Source organism: Frankliniella occidentalis, unplaced genomic scaffold (assembly GCF_000697945.3).
Source record: "Frankliniella occidentalis isolate FOCC.00 unplaced genomic scaffold, Focc_3.1 Scaffold39, whole genome shotgun sequence".
NCBI lineage: Eukaryota > Metazoa > Arthropoda > Insecta > Thysanoptera > Thripidae > Frankliniella > Frankliniella occidentalis.
The window spans coordinates 763,375-786,312 of NW_026267169.1; the positions used below are offsets into that span (position 1 = coordinate 763,375).

General features: G+C 41.3%; 5 protein-coding genes across 11 annotated transcripts; 2 read left to right on the plus strand and 3 right to left on the minus strand.

Moving 5' to 3' along the window:
• Positions 1-2,325: 2,325 nt before the first annotated feature.
• LOC113213006 (uncharacterized) lies at positions 2,326-4,108 on the minus strand. Of its 2 annotated transcripts, XM_026431909.2 has the most exons (4): positions 3,989-4,076; positions 3,778-3,864; positions 3,375-3,466; positions 2,326-3,290 (listed from the first exon to the last, which is right to left on the minus strand). In XM_026431909.2, exons 2-4 carry the CDS (start codon positions 3,794-3,796, stop codon positions 2,679-2,681), a joined length of 723 nt encoding a protein of 240 aa, XP_026287694.1. In that variant the 5' UTR covers positions 3,797-3,864; positions 3,989-4,076; the 3' UTR covers positions 2,326-2,678. The 2 variants fall into 2 exon arrangements, with proteins under 2 accessions (XP_026287694.1, XP_052122394.1); XM_052266434.1 differs by having other exon boundaries at positions 3,778-4,108.
• A 57-nt stretch (positions 4,109-4,165) lies between these two features.
• LOC113213062 (post-GPI attachment to proteins factor 2-like) lies at positions 4,166-9,632 on the plus strand. 3 transcript variants are annotated; one of them, XR_003303753.2, is made up of 6 exons: positions 4,166-4,225; positions 4,461-4,789; positions 4,868-5,132; positions 5,228-5,440; positions 5,531-5,793; positions 5,930-9,632. XR_003303753.2 is itself a non-coding variant. In XM_026431999.2 (5 exons), the coding sequence occupies exons 2-5, from the start codon at positions 4,613-4,615 to the stop codon at positions 5,707-5,709; spliced, it is 834 nt and encodes a 277-aa protein (XP_026287784.1). In that variant the 5' UTR covers positions 4,166-4,225; positions 4,461-4,612; the 3' UTR covers positions 5,710-9,632. The 3 variants fall into 3 exon arrangements, 2 of the variants coding, with proteins under 2 accessions (XP_026287784.1, XP_026287786.1); XM_026431999.2 differs by having other exon boundaries at positions 5,531-9,632; XM_026432001.2 differs by lacking the exon at positions 4,166-4,225 and adding an exon at positions 4,240-4,257 and having other exon boundaries at positions 5,531-9,632.
• Positions 9,633-9,767: 135 nt separating this feature from the next.
• LOC113213061 (intraflagellar transport protein 57 homolog) lies at positions 9,768-13,291 on the minus strand. 2 transcript variants are annotated; one of them, XM_052266433.1, is made up of 9 exons: positions 13,251-13,291; positions 11,960-12,123; positions 11,726-11,888; positions 11,282-11,400; positions 11,040-11,205; positions 10,685-10,799; positions 10,419-10,615; positions 10,177-10,321; positions 9,768-10,103 (listed from the first exon to the last, which is right to left on the minus strand). In XM_052266433.1, the coding sequence occupies exons 2-9, from the start codon at positions 12,121-12,123 to the stop codon at positions 9,940-9,942; spliced, it is 1,233 nt and encodes a 410-aa protein (XP_052122393.1). In that variant the 5' UTR covers positions 13,251-13,291; the 3' UTR covers positions 9,768-9,939. The 2 variants fall into 2 exon arrangements, with proteins under 2 accessions (XP_052122393.1, XP_026287782.1); XM_026431997.2 differs by lacking the exon at positions 13,251-13,291 and adding an exon at positions 12,211-12,349.
• LOC113213059 (DNA polymerase delta catalytic subunit) lies at positions 12,429-18,628 on the plus strand. Of its 2 annotated transcripts, XM_026431993.2 has the most exons (19): positions 12,429-12,597; positions 13,054-13,153; positions 13,849-13,960; positions 14,102-14,274; positions 14,362-14,624; positions 14,708-14,934; positions 15,008-15,174; positions 15,249-15,398; positions 15,497-15,658; positions 15,738-16,117; positions 16,202-16,325; positions 16,403-16,573; positions 16,667-16,758; positions 16,846-17,055; positions 17,147-17,318; positions 17,396-17,611; positions 17,695-17,824; positions 17,906-18,179; positions 18,272-18,628. In XM_026431993.2, exons 1-19 carry the CDS (start codon positions 12,542-12,544, stop codon positions 18,366-18,368), a joined length of 3,276 nt encoding a protein of 1,091 aa, XP_026287778.1. In that variant the 5' UTR covers positions 12,429-12,541; the 3' UTR covers positions 18,369-18,628. The 2 variants fall into 2 exon arrangements, with proteins under 2 accessions (XP_026287778.1, XP_026287779.1); XM_026431994.2 differs by lacking the exons at positions 12,429-12,597; positions 13,054-13,153 and adding an exon at positions 13,511-13,606.
• On the minus strand, positions 18,619-22,932 carry LOC113213060 (recombining binding protein suppressor of hairless-like). Of its 2 annotated transcripts, none has more exons than XM_026431996.2 (9): positions 22,857-22,932; positions 22,514-22,724; positions 21,594-21,894; positions 21,338-21,512; positions 21,096-21,233; positions 20,615-20,868; positions 20,371-20,526; positions 20,097-20,282; positions 18,619-20,019 (listed from the first exon to the last, which is right to left on the minus strand). In XM_026431996.2, exons 2-9 carry the CDS (start codon positions 22,684-22,686, stop codon positions 19,753-19,755), a joined length of 1,650 nt encoding a protein of 549 aa, XP_026287781.1. In that variant the 5' UTR covers positions 22,687-22,724; positions 22,857-22,932; the 3' UTR covers positions 18,619-19,752. The 2 variants fall into 2 exon arrangements, with proteins under 2 accessions (XP_026287781.1, XP_026287780.1); XM_026431995.2 differs by having other exon boundaries at positions 22,508-22,724.
• Between the last annotated feature and the right edge of the window lie 6 nt (positions 22,933-22,938).

Sequence of the window (22,938 nt, forward strand, 5' to 3'; positions counted from 1 at the left end):
GTCCTCAAACATGCCATATTTATGATACAGTAAAAAGCCGTCGCGGTTCAGCAGCTTTTCTCCCTTAAAAAAGGAAAAGTAAAAGTGTCCCGCAGCGGGAGACCCATCCTGCCGCGGGCGCGGACAGGCCCGCGGGGCCCAGGGAGCTCCCTGGCTAGGCGGCCGTTGAGGTGACAGACTAGTATCCGGTTTGGCGACAGGTCTGTGGAGTGTCAGGGTCCAGTCATAGCGCACCGGCAAGGCACCGGGCTGCCTACCCACCGCGGGCGCCCCGCCCCTTCGCCGCTACCAGCAAAAGGATCCGGCTCTGCTCTCGGCGGAGCTGCTTTGTGTAATCTCTTACTAGTTATGGCCATACAGGTGCAGGAATTTGGACGCCCGCCACAAATTCCAAAATGTTTTTCGGGGAGAGGGGGGAGGGCGACGGGTTGCGGGGCAGTGGGGGTAGCATTCTCGCGAGGACCCGACCCGCGCGCGCCGGGGTTGGTTGCGTTTATAAATGCAGGGTGTGAGTCAGGAGTCACGGCCGCCCACGCACGCGGGCAGGGGGCGGTTAAGGCCACCGGGAGGTTGAAGGGGTGCGGGAGGTGGGCTCTCCTCAAAGGGTGACCGTAAGAGGAGCTGGCCCGGAGACGGGTCGGCGGCGGCCCGGCGGCCTAGCCTCTCTAGGCCTCTGGCGCTGCCAAGAAAAAGTGATCATGAGTCGGTGCGAGAGGATATGCATCATTTGAATGTTTTGACCGCGTTAGAGCTGCCGAGAGAGCGCTGGACAGTGACAATGGTGTTCGCTCATGTGTGCAAGGTACGGGAAGGAGTTCCGAGAGATGCGAAGAGGGTGCGCGAGCATCATAGAGTGTACCGGGTTCAACAGCCCTTTTTTTGGATGCGTATGTTTTCTTCGCCCAGCGGCTTTACTGCCGTGCTTTGCGTTATGCCTGTGTTGTGCATACCAAGGGTGACTCATGTGACGTGCATCTTAGAGAGGATCCCCCACCCCTCCTTTCTCTCTTCCACCACTAATGCGCACACCGAGCCCCCCGGTCCCCTAAAATGTTTAACCAACACTATCAACCAGATGGGTATCTGGCAGCGAGAACAAAACAGGGCTTTTCAAAAAAGTACGTCCGTTTTTTATCGGATTCATTCGGCAAGTCACGCAGGCTCAGCGCCTGCGAGCCTCGGGGTAGGCCACACCGCAATGCACGCATGCACTGCAGGGAAGATGGAGCCTACCTATCAGGCGCTATGGAAGCTTGAATAAGCTGAACTTGGCGGTTTTGGATGGTCAAATGACAGACGAACCTTCTCGAAAACCCCATACGGATACTGTTATTGCACTATTTAGAGAGTTTTTTTTTTTTTAATCATGCATATACTCGGCGTTTGGTGAAGGTTTAGGTAGCCCCCCCCCCCCCCAAAAAAAAAAAAGAAGAGAGAAAAAAATCCCACGACTATCATTTCTTGAAGTGTACATCCAGTCTCTTTGCTGTGAATCGCAAGTGCCCGGAATCTCCACACCTCAGACCAGAGTGCAATAACGCCACACACTCTAGTGCACTTCGTTCCAAAAGAACCACTGAATAGAGGAGACAATCGGACAAACATAACGATGGTTCGATAAAGAGGATAAGGATCGGGCCTGAGACAAAGAGTCCCGGTCATTTTTGTATCTACAGATTAAGATGGGAGCGTGACCATATAGTGGCCATGCCGCACTCAACCTGTTAATATGCCCAAGGCGTTTTGTTCTGATGGCTTCTCAAACTAAATAATAAACCAGGCATGCGCGAGCAGTAGGCGTCGCACTTAAGCGCGAGGGTGCAGGAAACGTGCGACAGTATACAGTTTATACACGGCGCCCCTATTCTCACTCACTCACACATACCCAACCACACACACTCACGAGAATAACTTGTGTGGCGCTATTTGCAGCGAAGGAATCCAAAACACTGCGGGACCATGGCTATTCTCGGAACGCACCTCAGGTGCACATCCCTTAACCCCTTCCCTCAGGCCGGGTGGGTCGAGCCCGACCAACACACTTACGCCCACACACACACACACTGGCAGTCTTTAGCGCCAATAAAATACCGCGAGGCAGCCCGGGCCGTTTAGGACACAGCCATACAGCATGACCGCGCTCAAAATTACAAGGGACGTTGGACGCACACGAGGCTAGCTGCACCCCCTCCCCCCTCCCCAAACCACTACAACGCTCTTGCCTTCACCCATTTCGAGCATCCAAATCCGATTGTGTGGTGGCATACGATGGTCGATCGGGTAGGAAGTATGGTACAGAAATTCTGTTATTGAAAAAAAAAACTCTTTTCTTTTAAATTATGCACAAGTTGAACAAAAAACAAAAATTATTCACAAGCATGAAAACCTTTTCTTAAACAGAAAAAAATAACAATCTGAAATATAGACTTAATTGAAGGTCCTTCTTTCATTAATGATTAGCACAATTACTGTGTGGTTAAATACTGATTGGTTACTAAAAATAGCACAATTACTGTGTGGTTATATACTGATTCGTAACTAAAAAAATAGCACAAATACTGTGTATGGTTAAATACTGATTGGTAACTAAAATATAAGTCACATAATTTGTTACCTAATTACTTCGCATAATTTCAATAGAGATAGTTGAACTTTTGCCCTCTTCTCTTTGTCTGGCATCAGTTTTCTGAGACAATTCCTGATAAAAAGGAATAGAAAATATCCTTATCAGGGAAATCAGAGTCAATTTGTGAAGTAACTTCTGATTCTGATTCTGATTCATCTGTTTCAACTCTTTCATCCACCTTCATCTTTGATTCATTGCCTACTGACTTGGCATCAACATAATTTGCCACTGATTCATTCCCTGATGCAGTATCTCCCACTGCAATCTCAGACTTCTTCATATCCTTGACTTGGTCTACCCTGACATCTGACGCACCTCGAATTTCTGGCAGATTTTCAGGAATACTGTTTAACCATGCACTAACATTTGTCATGCAACTTCTTTTTATCTGGTCGGGCAGGTCCAAGAGAGACTGTTCAACTCCATCAAATCTCTCAACAATCTTACCATAAACTTCATTCAGACGATTCATCATTGTATCAAACATATCTTTTTCTTCTTGGTTTGTCTGGTGAGATTTTGGTTGAACTTCTTGATAATCGATGTGTTTGTTTGCCTTTTCTGACTTGCCACAATGTCCCAAAGAAGCTGATTTTACCTGTAATTCATGATCATGTGCAGCAGCAGCACTAACATTTATTGTGTGCTCTATGGTCATATCAGTCTGTGAAGAAAATCAAGAATAGCACATAAATATTTGGGTAGAGAACCAACATTGTAGGACAACATAGCTTAACTAAATTATTACCAGTTGAGAGAAGCAAGAACGTTGAGACTTCCTTGTCTTCACAGCAGGCCATTCTACACTTCCAGCTTGGTATAGCACTTCTTCCGGTGACGCTGAACATGAAATAAAAATTTGCTTATTAAAGTGAGTTAAATTTGTTATAGTAGTTTCTCATATGTACGTCCTGATTGAGGCACTTAAAAATTTTGTATTCATAGAAAATGTAAAATGTCAATTTGTACTTTTAATGAGTTATGTAATAATTTTAAATTCAAAAAATCTAGATATCATAGTGATAGATTCAAAATCAGCATTTTTAAAGAGCAATAATGATTTTAGTAAGCCGGATTAGCTTTTCGTGGTAACTAAACTTCCAATTGATCATGCTTAACATGTCAAATACAAGAAGCGGTGGGAAACTCACCTCCAAGACGACCGATCATAACGTACCATCTCCGTAAATTGCCAAAAGAATCAGTTAAAAGCACAGCGTACTTGTGCCTCGAGCTAACTTTGAAGTCAGTAACACAAATTGGTATATAAGGCTCAAACTTTCGAACACCATTCTCCTTCCTCAGAGCCAGCATTTCTTTAACAGACACAGCAACAATTTGGCTATTGCACTTAAACCTTACCAACGCAAATGAAGCCATCTTGGCCTTTGTCTTTCAACCAAGCCCCTTTCAACAACTCAACAACAACAACTTTTGGAGACCGGGCACAACTACGAACACTTTCACGTTCGCAAGTCTTTTCGCGCGATAAACGTTATTCTCAGATCTTTGCCGCCAACACCTGCCAATAACTTCGACAGCTCTCGGCATTTGTTTTTGTTGTCTTGGGGTCGATAATTTTGTCGTCTGCGCTTCCAGGTTAGTAGCTTTTGCCCCGATATTTCCAAAAGGTTTATCACAAAATTCTTGAGTTATTTTTAATTGTCACTCTCTTGATAGAGTGGTATTGACACCTTCACTATTAAAAGACTTGAATCATTCAAAAATGTAGTCACTCGAGTTCTTCTTATATCCCTCTCAATAATATATTATGAAGGATGGCATTAAGATTTCAAGCTTGACCTCCTTTAACACGGTATCTTCTGATTTTTAGATCCATATCTGTGGCATGTAACATTATTCTGTTGTGCCTCACTACATGCCATATGAGTTTTCCTGAAATTTGATTATGGAAGAAATTGTGAGGTGGCCCACCACTGTGTTTCTATCACTTCTGTAACTAATAGTCAATTGAGTTACTGCAACATGCTGCCTGTTGAGAACCAAGTGCCTCCATCTCCCTCTCGCACTGTGGCCCTTCTGTCAGTCAGCTTCAAACGGTTGTGTACTGGGGCGGTGCTCCTACCATTGGTTGGCCTTCTTACTTGTTTCATCACAGCCAATATATTCCAGCCGGATGATATCCATGAAACACATTGCAGGGTATGTTTTATATACCAAAATCCGTTACTTTTTATACATGTTTGCACTTATGTTTGATATTATTTTGTTTCATCTTAGGTTTACAACATAATACCATCCATCAGTGCGATTACAGGAGTTAGTCCTCAGCGATATTTGTGGCGAATTTGTGTGGCCTTCCATATTGGACCTCGAGTACTCATAGCTTTTGTCTATTATGCCCATTACCACTCCATTATTATGCAACGTCCACAGTCAGAAAGGCATCAACTTACAAAGCATTTACGCTTTTGCTTTTGGCTCAGCATGATTGAAATTGGAACATTGTGTGGTTGTACCTATGTTTCAAATAGAGAAAACTACCGTAAGTTTCTTACAGCTCCTATATACCTTGGTAAAGTACTACTTTTTTCTATTCATCCTGTAGCTCCTTTGTCTGAATTGATTGTATTTTTTCAGCCTTGCATGAAAAGATTTTTATCGGATTCATGATATCATCTCTGACCTATATGTTAGCTCTCGTACGCCTGATACGTGCCTTACAACCTGACATGACTCCAAAAGAGTTCAATTCTTACCAGATCAAGAAAGGCCTTTTTGCTGTTTCGATTGTGAGCACCATTGGACTTATTGTGTTCTTTTTAAAACATCGACTTCTTTGTCATGACATGGGTAGGTACAAACGAGTCTTAAAATTTTGATGACCAAAAGGGTTTTAATAATTACTATCTGCATCAAGTCGTATTTTATTTTATTTTCCAGCATTCAGCTGGTTTGCCTTTTGTGAGTATGTTGTTGCCTCCTGCAATATGGCATACCACTTCACTGTTATTCTAGATTTTCCCACTGAGCATGTAATGGTTGGGAAAAATGGGCTGATGCTGTCGTCTGACTCAAATGCTGAAGAAGAACTTCCAACTATTCATCAGAAGAAAGATTAAGCTACTGGTGAACTCAAATTCATCATGGCTTTGTTCTAATTTTCTTTACAATTATTTTTTGGGATCATTGAAGAATGCTATTCCGTAAGACAATGAGATTACTGTTATAATTTGTTCATTTTTGCATGTTTTATTATTGAATCTACAATTTTTAATGAGTCTTTAGTCATTTGTTGTATGATACCCTCTCAGGATATTTTCTTTCACTATCCTCCTTCAGGTTTTGTCTGGCTTTAGGCCAGAGTGCTACATTGATTGTTTTGGTTTATTGTTGGACTTGGCAATTTCAAGGCTAACACAATGAATTGTTGCTCTACTGCCACAAACAAGACCAAATTTGTGCACAAGATGAAGGATTTGATAGTGTTTATTGTGGAAGCCACAAACTTGTATTTGTTAGAATTGTTTTTTCTATGTAACATATCATTTACTTAGGATTCACTTAAGAAGTACTGTAATGGTATGTAATTATGTATTGCAATGTTTATCAGATACTCTCTGATGCCAAGTGATAAAAAACTGAAATCAGATGTGCTCAATGGGCATGAAATTATTTACTGATTTCAATTACTTATATTCAGAGCTTGAACAACAATTTATAATTGAGAACTTTGCTTCTCTCCCCTAGGAACTGGCATATTTCTAATCAGAACAGAGAAACTTTTAATATATTATTTTTATTGCATTGTTTTTAAAGTTTAAATCTGGAAGAGATATTTAATATCATTATGTAATATGCCAACAAGAGACACTATAGGATGTATCTAAAAGATTTTAAATATACAAATATTTACCACAGTACATGCAAAGTTTTAAGCATGACCAATATATATTTAGAAATTGATCTACTTTGTTCCAAACTTTGGAATTTCTAAGTCATTTTGTTGGGTGTGTCTTAATGTTATCTCGTAGCATATGTTTTGTTTGGTCTTATTTCTATATAAATTGTTTGATCTTTTATCTGTTTCAGGCAGATATGTAGACTGCGTAAAAAGCTTTGTGACTTTTTGTTTTGCTTTTTGTTGGAGACAACCAATTGCCAGCTTCAGACAAGTGCTGTTACCTTGCCTTTTTGTTGGGTGCAGTTCACGACTAGCTGAGGTACATTGGACCATCAAAAGTACATTATAGGATGAAGGACTTTAAGGCACTGTGCCAAAAGCAAAGTGATAATGCACTGAAAAATGTCTACAGTATTGTCAATTAAATTGAGTGGACTAAATTAATGTAACAGTGTAGATCAGACAGACTACTACTTTGGGGTTTGATATAAACATATTCTCATTTACAAGATCCGATCAGGGCATACACTTTGTTGTTCCATCTGAATCTAGATTGTTCCTTTGTTATTTTTAAGTGTTTGTACTGCCATTTGTACAACATCAAGTGCTTTTGTTTTTACATTTTTGTCTTTGTTTTGACATTTTTTTAGAAGACTGTAACATACCAAGCTAGTCATGACATCATTTTATGTGATTATAGATTTAACCTGGGTAGATGTGCATATTTGTAGCACATTGAAAGGTGCTCTCTATTCATTACCTCATTACAAAGTTTATATTGAACAATAAGTCCTGTATACCACACATGTTAACTGGTGGTTATGCAGGTAAAGTAGTGTGATATTTACATCTTATATATGGAGCTTGTATATTTAGAGGCAAGAAACTACATTAGTACACTTGTTATCTTGTAATTCTAAATATTTAAAGTTTTATCATGTGCTACAATATTTTGCTCTATATTGTATTCTCTATTCTATTACCTCTGTATCTCATAATTTCCTCTTGTTTCTACTTGTCTATTCTGTATCTGTAGTTTTAGTATTGGGACCATACATCTCAAATTTCTAACGACATGATGCGATGTGACTAAATCTCCCTCTTCGCACATTGTTTTTAGATATTTGGTACCTACCTTAGAACTCTTTTAGGTATCTCAATTTATATGCCCTCATTTCCTTGAATAGTTTTCGCAGTCCTACATTTTACCATCTTAGGTGGAGAGGGAATTGCCGAATACTCCTTCTAACAGAGGTGTACTGTTACATCATGCCAAATTTTGCTTTGAAAAGCTTACTCTGTACTCTACTGTAGCCCAGTTGTAGCACCTCCCTCTCGTGTTTATCCTTAAGTATTAGACTTTTTAGAGTGTCTGGTACTCATAACATACCTCACCATTTTAGAAATCAAATCAACTTTTTAAAATAATGTATGCAATTTTTCATCAAGTGGGCCACAATATAAACCAAAAGTAGACACAGACACACTTGGACCATGCTCAAGTTATCAAGTTATTATACTGCATTATGTTTGATAATGTTGAAGTTTTCAGCAGTAGAATTTTGTAGTTAAAGTCATTACGCCAATGTTGTTGTTTTTTTGATGGAGAGGATTATACTGAAATTGAAGCAATTATTTTATTTCCGCTTTGAGATTAATTCATCTTAAGATGTATCTATAAGACATGTCTCTGTTGAAAATTTCAGAAACAACATTTTAGCACAAATTTAGATGCACTTATATTTGTTTGTGTGAATACCGTACGCTTTCTTTCTCTTAAAGGAAAAAAGCCAACTTAACAATAACTTATTTTTAAAAACTGCAAAAAAATAACAAAAAAACAGTGAAACTTGCATGTTTAGAGTTACATTGGAGTATTTCCAGAACGTCATTTTTCACTCACTGATTAAGTTTTTATGAGGGCCTCCTCGGTGCTGCTTAGGATTGAAATCTATATTCCATGTTTAGGATAGTTTGGAAACAACCTGAAAACCTTGTATGGTGCACCTAATGCTCTACCTTAATACCTCTTGATATTTATTATCTATCTAGATCAGTAGTCCAAGGTTTTACTTCAAAGGAAGTATAATACAAGCTGTCACAATTTTCTGTTTCACAGCATTCTTCGTGGCTCTATTTTTATGAAGCAGAACTACTCTATTTTTGGAAACGTAGGCATTAGTACTAGATGCGTATTTAACTTCTGCTTGCCCGATTCTTTGTACCTGTGATTGATATGGTGAGAACAATCCAGTACCATTTTGTGGAGGATATCGGATGCTGAATGTGATTGGATGGATATGTTATGGAATGTTTTGTGACTTAATTGTTGTTCTAATATGGAGAAAATATTGAAACCTGTTAAAAGTTGGTGGTATTGTAAAAATTATTACTTGTCAGCATTGTGCAGAACCCCTTTTCAATAGCAAATTCACATTTTCAGATGTGTTTCACGGTTGATGAGGGGTTGTTCGTGTCTGAAGAAAAAAAGGCCTTCTGTTGCTTTTCTAAACATTTCATGTTTTTTTTTAATCTAATTTTTTTCTCATCTTTCAGATTTGTTTTGCCCATTAAAGCTGCCACTGTATTCTATTCATCTGACCCTGAGATGCAATTGCTGATATTGTGATAACTAAGCACTCTTTTATTTCTCAAAAGCCATTAACAGTAAGCCTATGCCAAAAATTGTGATAGTGATAAAGGAAATATTCTCTCAATAATTGAGATAGTAAATGTAGCAAATGATGTAATTGAAATATTAGCATCAATTAATGTTATCTATTGTTCTACTACATCACTGCTCATAAGTTGATTTAATTCAGTGGTTCCTCAGGAATTTCCTACTTTTCTTGTTCAAAGTTTATTCTGTAGAGATTGTGTATTGACGTTTGGAAGTTTGCCATGGTATACTAAGACATTGTTGAAACGCGAAGGATGCCCAGCTACGGGCTGTGTTGAGAATCATGAATGGTTGTGCCCCCTTAATTGTTGAACCACATTATTACTCGTGGGACTTTATCTTGTTAAAACATACAGTTTTTTTGCTCTGTATTTAAACATGTGAATTTATTACAGAATTATTTAGAGATCAGTAATAACTGTATCTTCTACGGCAATAAACATTGATTCTTCTTTCAATTATTTTTTGTTCCTCTAATTTATACTCTAGTTACAACAAGAATTAACTTGCAAATTAGGTTGATTTGATGCTGGACAAGTAGAAGGAGGGAGAAAGGAAAAGGATGAGCCAAGAGTTGGTAAATTAAACAAACTACATTGTTTGGTGATGATTCTAGCTATATTTAGGGACTCAATTTTACCCTTTCAAAAGTGAGGCATGACAACTTTCTGTGTTAGTTAATTTTTAGTGAAATGGACGGAATGAATTTATGTAAATCTCTTTCAAGCCACAGAGATGAGTGCACAAATATTAAGTTGAGCTGCTCAACTAAACAGTTAAGTAGGAATTGCTGTTCATATCTTGTTGTAAGATAGACTTATCCCTCAGTCGAGCCTGTAAAAGGCTGTGTTCCAGAACTCCTATTTGAACATTCATTGCTATTATTTCACTTTTCATACGACCCACAGCTCTTTTTATATTTACAAGAGGAGCTGAAAAAGCATTTCAAAGTTATTTTTTACTGTTGCTAGAGTCATAAAAGCATTTGTAAAAGCTATTACTTACTTCCATCTGTCATGCTGGAACCACGCTCTTCCATTTCTTGCTTGACAGCATCTAGTTCTTCTGTTACAAGTGATAAAACTCGTTGACGTTCAGTTACACCCCCATTTACCTCTTGATACTGTTCTGATACTCTTGCAAGTTCAGCCTGAGTAAAAACAATTACTTATTTTAAGCAACAAAAAAACAACATCTTATACTTCCAAGATTTTCAAAATACATCAGAACATATAAGTATAAAGTACCTGAACAGTTCTATACTCAACAAGGATAGGATCAAGTTGACTATTGAGAAATTTTTCCCTGCTTCTAATTTTGTCCATTATTTGAGTGGTGTCGGTAAATAACTTATCAAGTCTGATCTTTGCAGATGAGAGGGACTCTTTAATGCCATCATGCTGAGTATGCATTTGTTGAAGATGACTTCGCCAATCTCTAGAGTCTGAGATTCAAGAGATGAAATAAACCAATGTAACTTACAGCAAATACATTGAGTTAGGTGTATTAATACCTGACTTGACGGTGACTTTCAGCTGCGGAAGCACTCTCTCTAATTCTAACTGCCAATCTTCGCTTGTAGTTGTTGATTCTAAGATCTCTTCAGGTTTTTGAGACTCTAGATTATTCTGTAAAGATGAAGATAATTAGGAATTTTTAGTTACAATTTGAGGGGATTTAGTGGCCTTTCAGATTTCTATAGTGCAGCACAGAGAAAATTCTTGGTTTGTCCCATGACACTGTTCACCTTGATAACATGAACACATTGACAAGCCATCAAAACATTACCATGGATTCTACATAATACTGGCATTAACCAACTTATATATATATAAATAGTAAATTACATTTATGAGTACTTTTCTCACCATATCAACTCCTGGTATGGTGCGGAGATCATCAACATTTAAAAGATTATCATCTTCATCATCAGAGAAAACAGCAGCCATTTCTTCTTCAACACGTTCCAAGAGCAGTTCTGAATCATCTTCCTCCACAGTATCGTCTTCAGTCACCTCAGGTTTAGGCTCAGGTCTAAATGACAAAAGAACGGAATTTATCAGACAGTCTATACAATTTAATTGGTGCAAAATAACACCCAAAAACTCACTTATTCCACTTAAATTTGGTAGCTTTCAATGCCTCTTCTGCCAATTGGTCCAAGACTAGTACAACATGCTGACCACATCCTGGCTTTAGTCGGTTGGGAGGAAAATCTATATTCATGCCCTTTGGAACAAAGATAAGATGCATTTTGAGGTCCGAGTGGAAGTCACAAAATCATCACTAATGTTTGTTTTTTTTGTTTTTTTGTAGTTTGCACAAGTAGTTCAAAAGGTACAGAAAATATGAAATCTTAAGTCAATATTTCACATATAAGACTAATGTGTAAGAGAGAAATAAAAAAAAAAGTATATTTGAAATTTCTTGATATTGATCAATTAAAATTGGTGATAAGATCCCAGTTTCCGCTAGGGTTTGGACTGCATTAACTCCATATACAAAATGATCATAAGATAATAGGGAAGAAAAAAAATTCTCTTGAAAGACTCACAATCTTACGAATAAAGTCAAGAATAGATGCTATAGCAGCATTTGGGTCGTCAAACTCTTGTGGTTGCTCGAACTTTCCTCCTGCTTTGCGAATCAACCAAGCAGCCACTGAGGTGAACATAAAAAACTGCTCCCCTGGATTTGTCGCAATGACAAAATAGTGCCTGAGAAAAGAAAAATAAGATCAGATATAATTCTCTGCTGCACTTATTGCACACTTTGGTAAAAAACTTACCTATTTAAAGGCTTCATTTTTAACTCTCGAATGAACTCTTTGTCATAGTTAAGCAGCTTCAATTTGTCTAAAACACCTTCCATTAAGAGAAAAGGTGCATACAACTGACCCGGCCCAACATCAGTCTCTTCAGCTTGTGGTGGAATGCCATCATCACCACTCATCTGTGTAGAGAGCAGAAAATACTAAAAATGATCTACCTACACAAATCTAGCCAAAATTGTGACATTTAAAGTTGAGAGGGGACTAACTTTGACACAATGTTCTTAGAAAGAACAAGTATGACAGAACAATATGAACAGTAAAATTAAATAAAATATATGCCTGGTGTATCCAGTCGATGACGTTTTGTGTTTGGGAGAACCCGCACAAAATAACAAAACGTCAGGAGGGGAGGGAAGATCAATGGCCACCGGAAGTACACATTACAATGTCCCTGATTTCCGCATTTGCATTTGATCTCGGCCTAGGTATCCCTCAACCTCAAACCGCGGGAAAGTGGTAATCAAAACACAAAGAGGCGAGGCAGTGTGAAGTGACGACATTTTAACGAGATTGTGTTGATTTGCGAGAAGTTTTACCATGGATAAGAGAAAGCAAGGCTTTGGGAAAAGCCCAGCTCCAGCAAAGCGTACAAGGTACTTAAAGTTTTAGCTGTCACGCGTTAAATGAGCTGGGTCGCTAAATTGTGCCCTGTTGCTTCCGTATATTCAGTGAAATGAAAGAGAAAATAGCTTTAAAAAATAGCTTAAATAAAGATAAGGGTTGCTCTACCCTCTTCTTAGTTAAGCTACTTTATGCTTTCCGCCTGAAAATTCCTGCTTTGTTTCACGATTTAGTTATAAATGTGTTATTTGTGTAGCCACCCATAACCATGATCAATTTGTACTTGTGCATTTTTGAATGAAAAAATTATTTTCTAACAATACTTTAACTTTTATAAAAAAAATGTACAGTTTTTCATTTGCATTCTTAACTAGTAAGTCCGCGAAGCTACTGTATATTGGTGTTGTCCGTAATCCATTTTGGAACATTTTCCTATTTCTTGTTTTTTTTTCTTATGTCCTCTATTTTTTCTTTTGGAACTTTTGCAGACCAGATGATGATGAAGATGAGGACTTTCCTGGGACTTTCGAAGAGGAGCTTGCGTATATGGATGCCAATGAAGGGGACTTCACGGAATTAATTGGACAGGTGACAAGCTTACCCTTTAGTACTTCGTAATGAAACCTTTTGCCCCCACGCGTCAGGTTTCATTCCATTTTACAATGAATCATTATTTTCAACACACCTTAATCTATGAGAGAAAACACAGTGCAGTAACTATTCAAATATTGCGACAGTTCAACTGTTTTTCTAGCTCTAGCTATGTTCATTTGTTCAAACTGATGCACTGCCTGCACTGCCAACCCCTCTTGATTCAAAATGTGTGATTTTATGGCTTCTCTTTATAACTCAAGTAATTTTTTCTCAATGTATCCTTATTAAATTGTCTTTCCTTCATCGCCTATCATTCTATGTAAAACATTTAAGTGCATGCTAATGTTCAAAAGTTTGCGCCAATTTGGATGGTTCTTACCTTCGAGATGCATCCTAAATTGCAATGTTTTGACAACAATGGCAGATCATCAAATACGTTTCAGCAAGGTTAGAGTTGGGACTCTGAACTGTCATTTATTTGGCTAATTTAAAAATCCCAGAACACTACAGTATTTCCTTTCAACCTCTAATATTTAGATACTTTTGATTGGTGTGTGTGGGGAGGGGGTGAATTCCCGGAATTCCCTGCCTCCCCTCAACTTGTGTATTCCCTTTTGATCGTGAAACTACATACACTTCTTTAAAATTGTTAAATCATAGGTGTTCCTTAAATTATTTTTTTTTCAAAGGGCCCAGATACCAATCAGACATCTGTAAAATGGAGTCGACCTGCCCCACCCCCGATGAATCCCGATCAACAAAATTTGGAATTCCAGCAAATAGATGTGGACCATTACACTGGTAGTTAATCAATTACTTAAATACTATCTTGCCTCATTTCATGATAATTTTTGATAGTTTATAATTTTAGACCTTCTCACTGTTAACTTGGTTCAAGTATAAACAATTTTATATTAATTCTATCCATCAATTTTATTCCAGGGACGCCTATGCCAGGAATGCCAGGATCACAAATTGGTCCAGTTCCAGTTATGCGTCTATATGGGGTGACAATGGAGGGTAATTCCGTTTGCTGTCACGTTCATGGTTTTTCCCCTTACTTTTTTGTGTCTGCCCCAAAGGGTTTCAACAACAGTCACTGTAAGCCTTTTAAGGTGAGAGTAATTTTTAAAATCCATCTGTTTTAATTTACATAAATATATTGTTGCAGTCCAATAATTCTTTTTGTTGCACTCCCTCAGGACTCTCTCAACAAAGCTGTTCTTGCTGACATGAAAGGTAATCGAGACAATGTGCAAGAAGCTGTTTTAGCTGTTGAAATTGTGAAGAAGCAGAGCTTGTATGGCTACCGGGGGGATGATATGCAGAACTTCCTTCGGGTGACTGTTGCATTGCCTCGTCTCATTGCTGCTTCCAAAAGGTTATTGGAAAAGGGTGATATATTCACTGCCTTGGGACCTCATGCATTCACTAGTTATGAATCAAATATTGATTTTGACATCAGGTAGGTTCTGGTTAATTTAATGTGTATTCCACAATTTGTTTTTCTTTTCCTAGGTAAATTTTCTATTGCTCTTAATTTTTCAGATTTATGGTGGATGCAAACATGGTTGGTTGTAACTGGATTGAACTACCAGCTGGAGCCTGGAAAATGAGAAGCAAGGATAGCAAAACTAAACCATTTGCGTCCAGGTGTCAAATTGAGGTTGATGTCTCATGGGAGAAACTTATTTCTCACCTTCCTGAAGGAGAGTGGGCAAGAGTGGCCCCTTTCCGTATTCTTAGTTTTGATATTGAGTGTGCTGGGCGTAAAGGTATGGACTGAAAATCTGATTTTCTTAGTTTATCAGTTAATTTTGTGTCACTCAAGAGCGTTAAATGCTGCAGGTATTTTTCCTGAGCCCACCCATGATCCTGTCATTCAAATAGCAAACATGGTTATACGTCAAGGAGACTCAGAACCTTTTATTAGAAATGTATTTACCTTGAATACTTGTGCTCCAATTGTTGGATGTCAGGTTATAAGCTGTGATAAAGAAACTGAAATGCTGGAGGTATGTTGGTCCAAAACTTATGTCACTTAAATTTGATCATGAAAACAATACTTTTTTTTATCTATCTGTTACAGAAATGGGCTGACTTTGTGAGAGAGGTTGACCCAGATATTTTCACTGGATACAACATAACAAATTTTGATTTTCCTTATCTAATAAATCGAGCCAAACATTTGACTGTGAAAAATTTCACATATTTGGGAAGAGTAAAGGATATACAATCTGTAAGTTAAGTTAGTTTTGTTTATCCAACACCTCAGCTGAACTTGACATTGAACCTCCTTAATTTCTTTGTTCCCTCTTGTCTTAAAAACATTAACAGGTTATTAAGGAATCTCAACTATTTAGTAAACAAATGGGACGTCGGGAAAACAAAAACGTAAATTTTGAAGGACGAGTTCCATTTGATTTGCTTTTGGTCTTGGTTAGAGATTACAAGTTGAGATCCTACACATTAAATGCAGTTAGTTACCATTTTCTTCAGGTGAGTATCTCATTAACTGGATAGGGAATCACTTTCTCTTTCGTCAGCACATGTAGCATTAATTACATATTTACAACAGGAACAAAAAGAGGATGTACATCACTCTGTTATCACAGACTTGCAGAATGGGACATCTCAAACAAGACGTCGTCTTGCTGTCTACTGTCTGAAAGATGCCTATCTACCACTTCGACTTCTGGAGAAGTTAATGTGTATTATTAACTACATGGAGATGGCTCGTGTAACAGGTGTGACTCTGGGAAGTCTCCTGACTAGAGGACAGCAAATTAAAGTAGTTTCACAACTGTTGCGCAAAGCTAAAGAACATGATTATATTATGCCTACGTACCAAAGTACTGGAGGTGATGATCAGTATGAAGGTGCTACAGTTATTGAACCAAAGAGAGGATATTATGGAGATCCAATTTCAACTTTGGATTTCAGCTCTCTATATCCAAGGTTCACTTTCCCTTCAGCCTTCCTATGATATTTGCATAACAGTGGAAATTGTACTTAATTAAAATTTCTGTTCTTTTTTTTCAGCATTATGATGGCCCACAATTTGTGCTACACAACACTTCTGCAGGCCAATAATAGGGAAAAACTGGGACTGACACCAGACCAGTACTCACATACACCCGCCAATAACTACTTTGTGAAGGCATCGGTTGGTAGTATTATATCTGTAGATACTTCTTTTGAATCCTATCTCAATTTTAGCTATCAAAATTTCACTTTTCTTAGGTTCGCAAAGGACTTTTGCCCGAAATTTTAGAAAGTCTTTTAAATGCCCGTAAAAAGGCAAAAGCTGATCTGAAGAAAGAAACAGATCCCTTCAAACAGAAGGTGCTTGATGGACGTCAATTGGCTCTGAAGATATCAGCTAACTCAGTTTATGGGTTTACTGGAGCCCAGGTGAAATTAAAGTTCCCAGATGTCCTTAGTCACTTTGGCTTTAGAGCATTTTTTGAGTGTTGTGAATGATATTGTATACTTCTGTTCATCCAGGTTGGAAAACTACCATGCCTTGAAATTTCTGGAAGTGTCACAGCTTACGGACGTACTATGATTGAGCAAACCAAAACTGAAGTGGAAACCAAGTGAGTGGTGAAGTAGTGCGTTGGTTATTTATTAATAATTTTCTATTGTGGATCAGATCATTGACTAATTTTTTTGATTATCTATAGATATCGTATTGAAAATGGTTATGAACATGATGCTGTAGTTATTTATGGAGATACTGATTCAGTAATGGTTAAATTTGGAGTTAAAACTCTTGAGGAGGCTATGAGGCTGGGTCAGGAGGCTGCTGAATATGTTACCTCCAAATTTATTAAACCAATTAAATTGGAGTTTGAAAAAGTTTACTTCCCATATCTTTTAATCAACAAGAAGAGGTTTGAATCTTTAACTTTTTGATAATTATTTAATCTGTTTATTTAATAGTCTATAATTTTTTTAAAGTTACATTTATATTTTGTATATTAGGTATGCAGGCCTGTACTTTACTAGTGCTGACAAGTATGACAAAATGGACTGCAAAGGTTTGGAAACAGTTCGCAGAGACAACTGTCCTCTTGTTGCAAACATGATGAATACTTGTCTGCAAAAAATTCTTATTGATCGAAATCCTGATGGGGCTGTAGCTTATGCTAAACAGGTAAAGATTTTTAGTGAAGTGCCAACTACATTGCTAAAGGTTGCAAGAGTTGTTTTCTAAATAAATAATTCTTCTAGGTTATTTCTGATCTTCTTTGTAATCGAATTGACATATCAAACTTAGTAATCACAAAAGAACTAACTAAGTCAGACTATGCTGCTAAGCAGGCTCACGTTGAACTTGCTGCAAAAATGAAAAAGCGTGATCCAGGCAATGCTCCAAAATTGGGAGATCGAGTGCCCTATGTACTTACATCTGCATCAAAAGGCACCCCAGCATATATGAAGGCTGAGGTAGATTTTTCTTGCATTTCTGTCAAAAATTGAAACAATTCTATCTTTTCTTTTGAGTCCTTAATTTTACTGGTTGGTTTTAGGATCCTATATATGTACTTGAAAACAGTATCCCAATTGATTTCACCTATTATCTGGAAAATCAGCTGTCTAAACCTTTACTTAGAATATTTGAGCCAATTCTAGGTGATAAAGCTGAATCTATACTGCTTCGTAAGTATGATGTTGACAATAGATTAAACATCAATCTACCAGTAAATTTTTTTACTCATACATCCATATATATCTATTCAGGTGGTGACCATACACGAACAAGGGCAGTTATGACATCACGGGTTGGTGCTCTGTCTGCTTTCACTGTGAAGCGTCAAGCTTGTCTTGGATGTAAAGCTGTGTTACCTAAAGATCAAGAAGCCAACGCTCTATGTTCACATTGCTCACCCAACGAAGCAAAGCTCTTCCTCTCTGAACTGCAGAGGTACCGTGGTCTGGAAGATAGATTCAGTAGACTGTGGACTGAATGTCAGCGGTGCCAAGGATCCTTACATGAAGAAGTCCTGTGTACAAGGTATGCTAAACACTTCTCTTTCATGCACTACAAGGAACCTTGCTACTATTAAACTCTGTCGTGTTAACTACTGGCTTCTCAATGATTTTCAGCCGTGACTGTCCTATATTCTACATGCGTAAGAAGGTCCAATTGGAGCTTGTCACTCAAGACAAGGCTCTTGAAAGATTTGGTGACCCAACTTGGTGATGTAGTAGTCCTCACTGGTTCAAAATGATCTCTGTTCCTTTTTGAACTCTAATAATAATCAATGGAATATAGAAATAAATACGTTGTGTGATTGTTTCCTGTATGTTAATTTGAATTTGAGTCATATTTTAATAGTCATTTGGTTATTTAAAATAAGTTTAAACATTCACTTTCAATCATTTGTAAATTGTAATTCAATTGTTTGTTAAAATTTTTAATGTGTAACATTTTAAAATAAAATAGTACTGAATTCAGCAGAAGTATCATTTATTTTTTTTAAATTTTAAGTACAAGTTCCGCACTTAAAAATCACAGATAAAATAATACTATAAAACATACCAGATTTGTACAAAGTAAGCCTTGAAAATATGGAGTGTTTTTTTGTTTTAATCCTAACAGGCAATAGATTGGAGCATTGTCATGCATGAATAAGAGGAGGGTTGAAACTCAAATACTGACTCTTCTCATGTATCACTTATTCTTGGAAAAAATTGCTTGAAGACCCGAAATTGCTTTACAAACTGACTGTACCTGTCGAATCACTGAACTCTGTTTGTAGATCCAACTGTCAAGGAATAACTTACATTCAACATTTTTTATTACAATGAAACATTTGTTTAAAATCAATATCACAAACCTTTTGATTTTTGCCCATCGGACTTACAGTGCTGACTGTTAACCAGACTTATGTATTGCTTTCCCTACATATCCTTGCATTTTTCTGTACACTAAAAGAAGATAGGTATAATTTGTTTGTAAAATTAAAAAGGCTTTTGTCACTTCCCATATTACTATACTGCAATGCAGTAACCTGGACAAGTTATCCACTTGATAACTTTATCTTCTGACAGCTCTGCTGCGCTGACTGACCAAGCTGGTCGTGACTTTATCGAACAAACCAGTACTATGTCAGGTCAGACCAAGTAAAAATTGTGGGACACTTTGCAACCGTCAAACACAACTAGTGTGCCAATAATGCTATTTACAAATTATCATTTCTTGGAGTCAAGTCTTAATTATTATTTGTGTAAATGGACATGATTATTTACAGAGATTTCTGGCGTTTGCTCTCGGCACATGATCATGAACACATACAGTACTCATATAGTCAACCACAGCATTTAACAAGATCACAGAGTTTGTTGTGTTGTTTTCTCAGAAGTCTTCCTGAATCTGAAGGATGTTCCTCCCCTATGCTTCATCCCGAATGCATTTATCCACTTCACTTGTTGGTAATAAAACTAATACTTCCCTTCAGACAAGCATTGTCGTCAAAAAGCCTAGTAGCAGGCTGAGCACGGCCACGTCGAGCCGGCTCAGCCCCGCAGACTCAACAAGACTTCTAGCTCCAGTTAGGGGCCTTTTTCCCTCCACAGAGCCCGGCCTACAGCCCGCCCTGGGAGTGGAAAGCGTTGGGGTGCGAGCCCATGGCGTGCGGGTGGGGCTCTTGGCCCTGGGGGCCCAGCATGCCCTGGGGCCCCTGGCCCTGCGCGTGCGTCTGCGGGTGACCCTGGGGGTCGCCCTGCTGGTAGTTCGGAGGCCCCCCCGCCCCGCGAGCTCCCGGGTTGGGCTCCGGAGTGTACGTGAAGGTGAGGCCGGTGGCGTAGATGATCCCATCGCTGCGCACCAGGGACACGGGCACCTGCACCGGCTACGGACAGAGACACGGGGGTCATCTTGTGGCTCCAGAGAGGGCAACCAACGCCCAAAAGAGACCGAGGACTGTACCTGTGAGGGCTGCCGGCCCCAACCCCACTCGCCCCTGAAGGCAGAGATCTCCGGCACGACGCACAGCAGGCTCTCCTGGCAACGGTACATCGTGTCGGCCTCTACGTCACCGAACCACACACGCAGGGACGGCGAGAGGTTCTCCCCCGTGAGCTCCAGCATCGCTACGTCGCCACCACCGTTGAGCTGGAGGCAGGGAGGCAAGGTTGTTCGCCCGGTTAGACAGCGCATGGTGACCTTGTCCTGGTAATGCGATGAGTAGGTGAGTACTTACGTGCAGGCTGTGGACGACCGGCACGGGCGTGACGGGAGCGCGAACGGGACCCATACCCTCGAAGAACTGGTACTCGGCTTTGTCCGTGCTGATGATAGTCCAGGACGCACCGTCGTTCACCATCTCTTTGTTGGGCTCTTTGGGGCACGGTGTCGCCTGGCGGCAGAAATCACGAGTGTATTCATTAGGACCGGATGACGTGGTCTCTCTTTCGATTCCAACCTTATGCTCCGCGCCTGCTTACCTGGAATTGGATGATCCTCTCCTGCGACAGACAGAGGTACATCCTCTCGGTATCCTTCATGTAGAAGGCGCATTTGTGCAGCTGACTGACGGGGTCGTCTGCGTCCAGCAGCGCCATCTGCTTGTCCACCTTGCGGATCACCAGCCTGGGGAGCGCCATGCCCGTCACCGAGCACACAAGCTTCACCGTCGCCCCGTAGTGGATGTAGCCGTCCCGGACGGAGAACTCCTCTGACTCTGACTCGTTGTCGTCCACTTCGCAGAGAGAAAAGTCGTACGGTCATGTGTCTCGTCAGAAGTTACAACTGGACGGTAAAATCCTCGCACAGATCCTCATGGCGTGCGGACGGAGCCCCCGCTCAGCGCCCGCCAGCTCAGCGTAGGCAGACCCGGCGAGCACAACGGCCCAACGGGGTTGCCTACCCCTCTGCCGTCGGGGGCTGATGTGAGCCGCGCCCGGGGCCGTCCCGGCGCACACTTACGGAGGTGAATGGTGAAGGCGCCCCACTGAGTTGAGCTAGCGTGGAAGTTACCGCCATCGACGTGCAGGTACCTAGTGCTGACGGTCTGCGAGCGCAACCTATTGAACAGGGCCACCTTCGTACCGCTCGCGATACAAACTGCAACCGAAAACAAAAGCAGCGACAAATGAAATGAAGCAGGCGAACCAGACGAATGGCAAAGACAATAAAGAGCTGCTAACTACGTCGCGTACAATACTCACGGTCAGCATTTTTGAGCGACTGTTTCTTCTTGGAGGGTTTGCTGATAACCTTTATCCGTTTGGAATGGAACACGCCGATGTCGTGGCCGTTGCCGAAGAACATCTTGACGGTGAGCATGAAATGTTTACGCTTGTCCGAATCTGAGATGAAGAGCGTCTTGGCCGCGCAGTATTGCTGATGGGACAGAAGATACGAGTGTTACTGTCTGGTGCTGGAGCGTATGGAGACACGGTTGGAGGACGGTGCGGTGCTCACCTTGCCCGCCAAGTCCAGCTGCTGCATGTCCTGGTCCGCACCGCCGATGCCCATGAAGGCGCACAGCTGCGCGCCCTGCTCCGACTCGCCCTGGCGTAGGAGCGACTCCTGGCGCCGCCGCCAGCCCGACCCCACCAGGTACAGGCAGGGCGGCGGGCAGAAGAAGCGCTTCTCGTTGCCGTACGACTTCTGGGCCACCTTGGCGTGCAGCACGACCAGCGTCAGGTCCATGCGCTCGCGCAGGTAGCGCTGCATGGCGTCCCTCGTCAGCCGCTGCTCCTTCGGCCGCGCCAGGAACGCGCTGTGGACGGATGGGAGCGAGTTGTTATCGCCCGCTCGATTCATTCATGACAAATTTCATGTGTGAAATAAAATGTAGACGCCGGCATGTTGCTTCGACTGGCGTGTGCCAGTATGGCGGCCATTGCGAGAGAGGCAGGGAGGCAGTCAGCGAGCGAAGCCGCGACGCCCAGCGTGACTGGAGAGAGGAGAGAGAGAGGGAGGAGGCAGGATACTGACAGAGAGATAGAAGGGGGAGGGGGAGCTGTCCCCACCCCCTCGCCAGTCGGCCGGGGCCCCCGCCATGGAGCGGGCTGGGGCCGAGCGGAGCGGGGGAGTTGAGGGGCGAGGGGCCCCCTACCGAGGCCCCGCCCCGCTCGCCGGGCCGGGCCCCCGGCCGCGACGCTAGGCCCGCCAGGCGGAGGCGGGACTTATGGCGGTGGGAGGGGAGGGGGCAGTCTGCAGCGCATCTCTCCTCTCCCGCTCCCGCTCGCCTCCACTCTCGGCTCGGGCAGCCACGTTTTAGATCGCGGGGGAGAAGCAAGCAAATAAACAGGCGGACGGACAGATAGAAAGACAGACGGACGGACGGACAGATGGACAGACAGAGAGGCGCAGGACAGACGCACTCTTACCTGTACCTCTCGATAGGGATGGTGGGCGAGGCGGCGGCCAGGGGCGTGGGCGGCGTCTGCATGCTGAGTCCGAACTGCTGGTGCAGCTGCTGCTGTTGCTGCTGCTGATGCAGGTGGTGCTGGTGGTGCTGGTGGTGGTGGTGCTGCTGCTGTTGCTGGTGGTCCACCACCCCGTTCATCTTGGACTCGCCGCCGTGCAGCAGGTGCGCCTCCCTCTCTGCGCCCAAAGTTACAATCGTTAGAATCAAATAAGATGTTTTTTGTTTGCAGAGAGCATTTGGTGTATGGATTCGTGAGATCTCCCAACAGGCTTTTTGGAGCCTGGCTGGCTGTTCTACCCTTCACTTACCGTAGGACGCCAGCTCGGCGGCAGACGCCGGGGAGTCGGGAGCCAGGCCGGAGGGGTGGCCGGCGGGGGCGGAGTGCGGGGG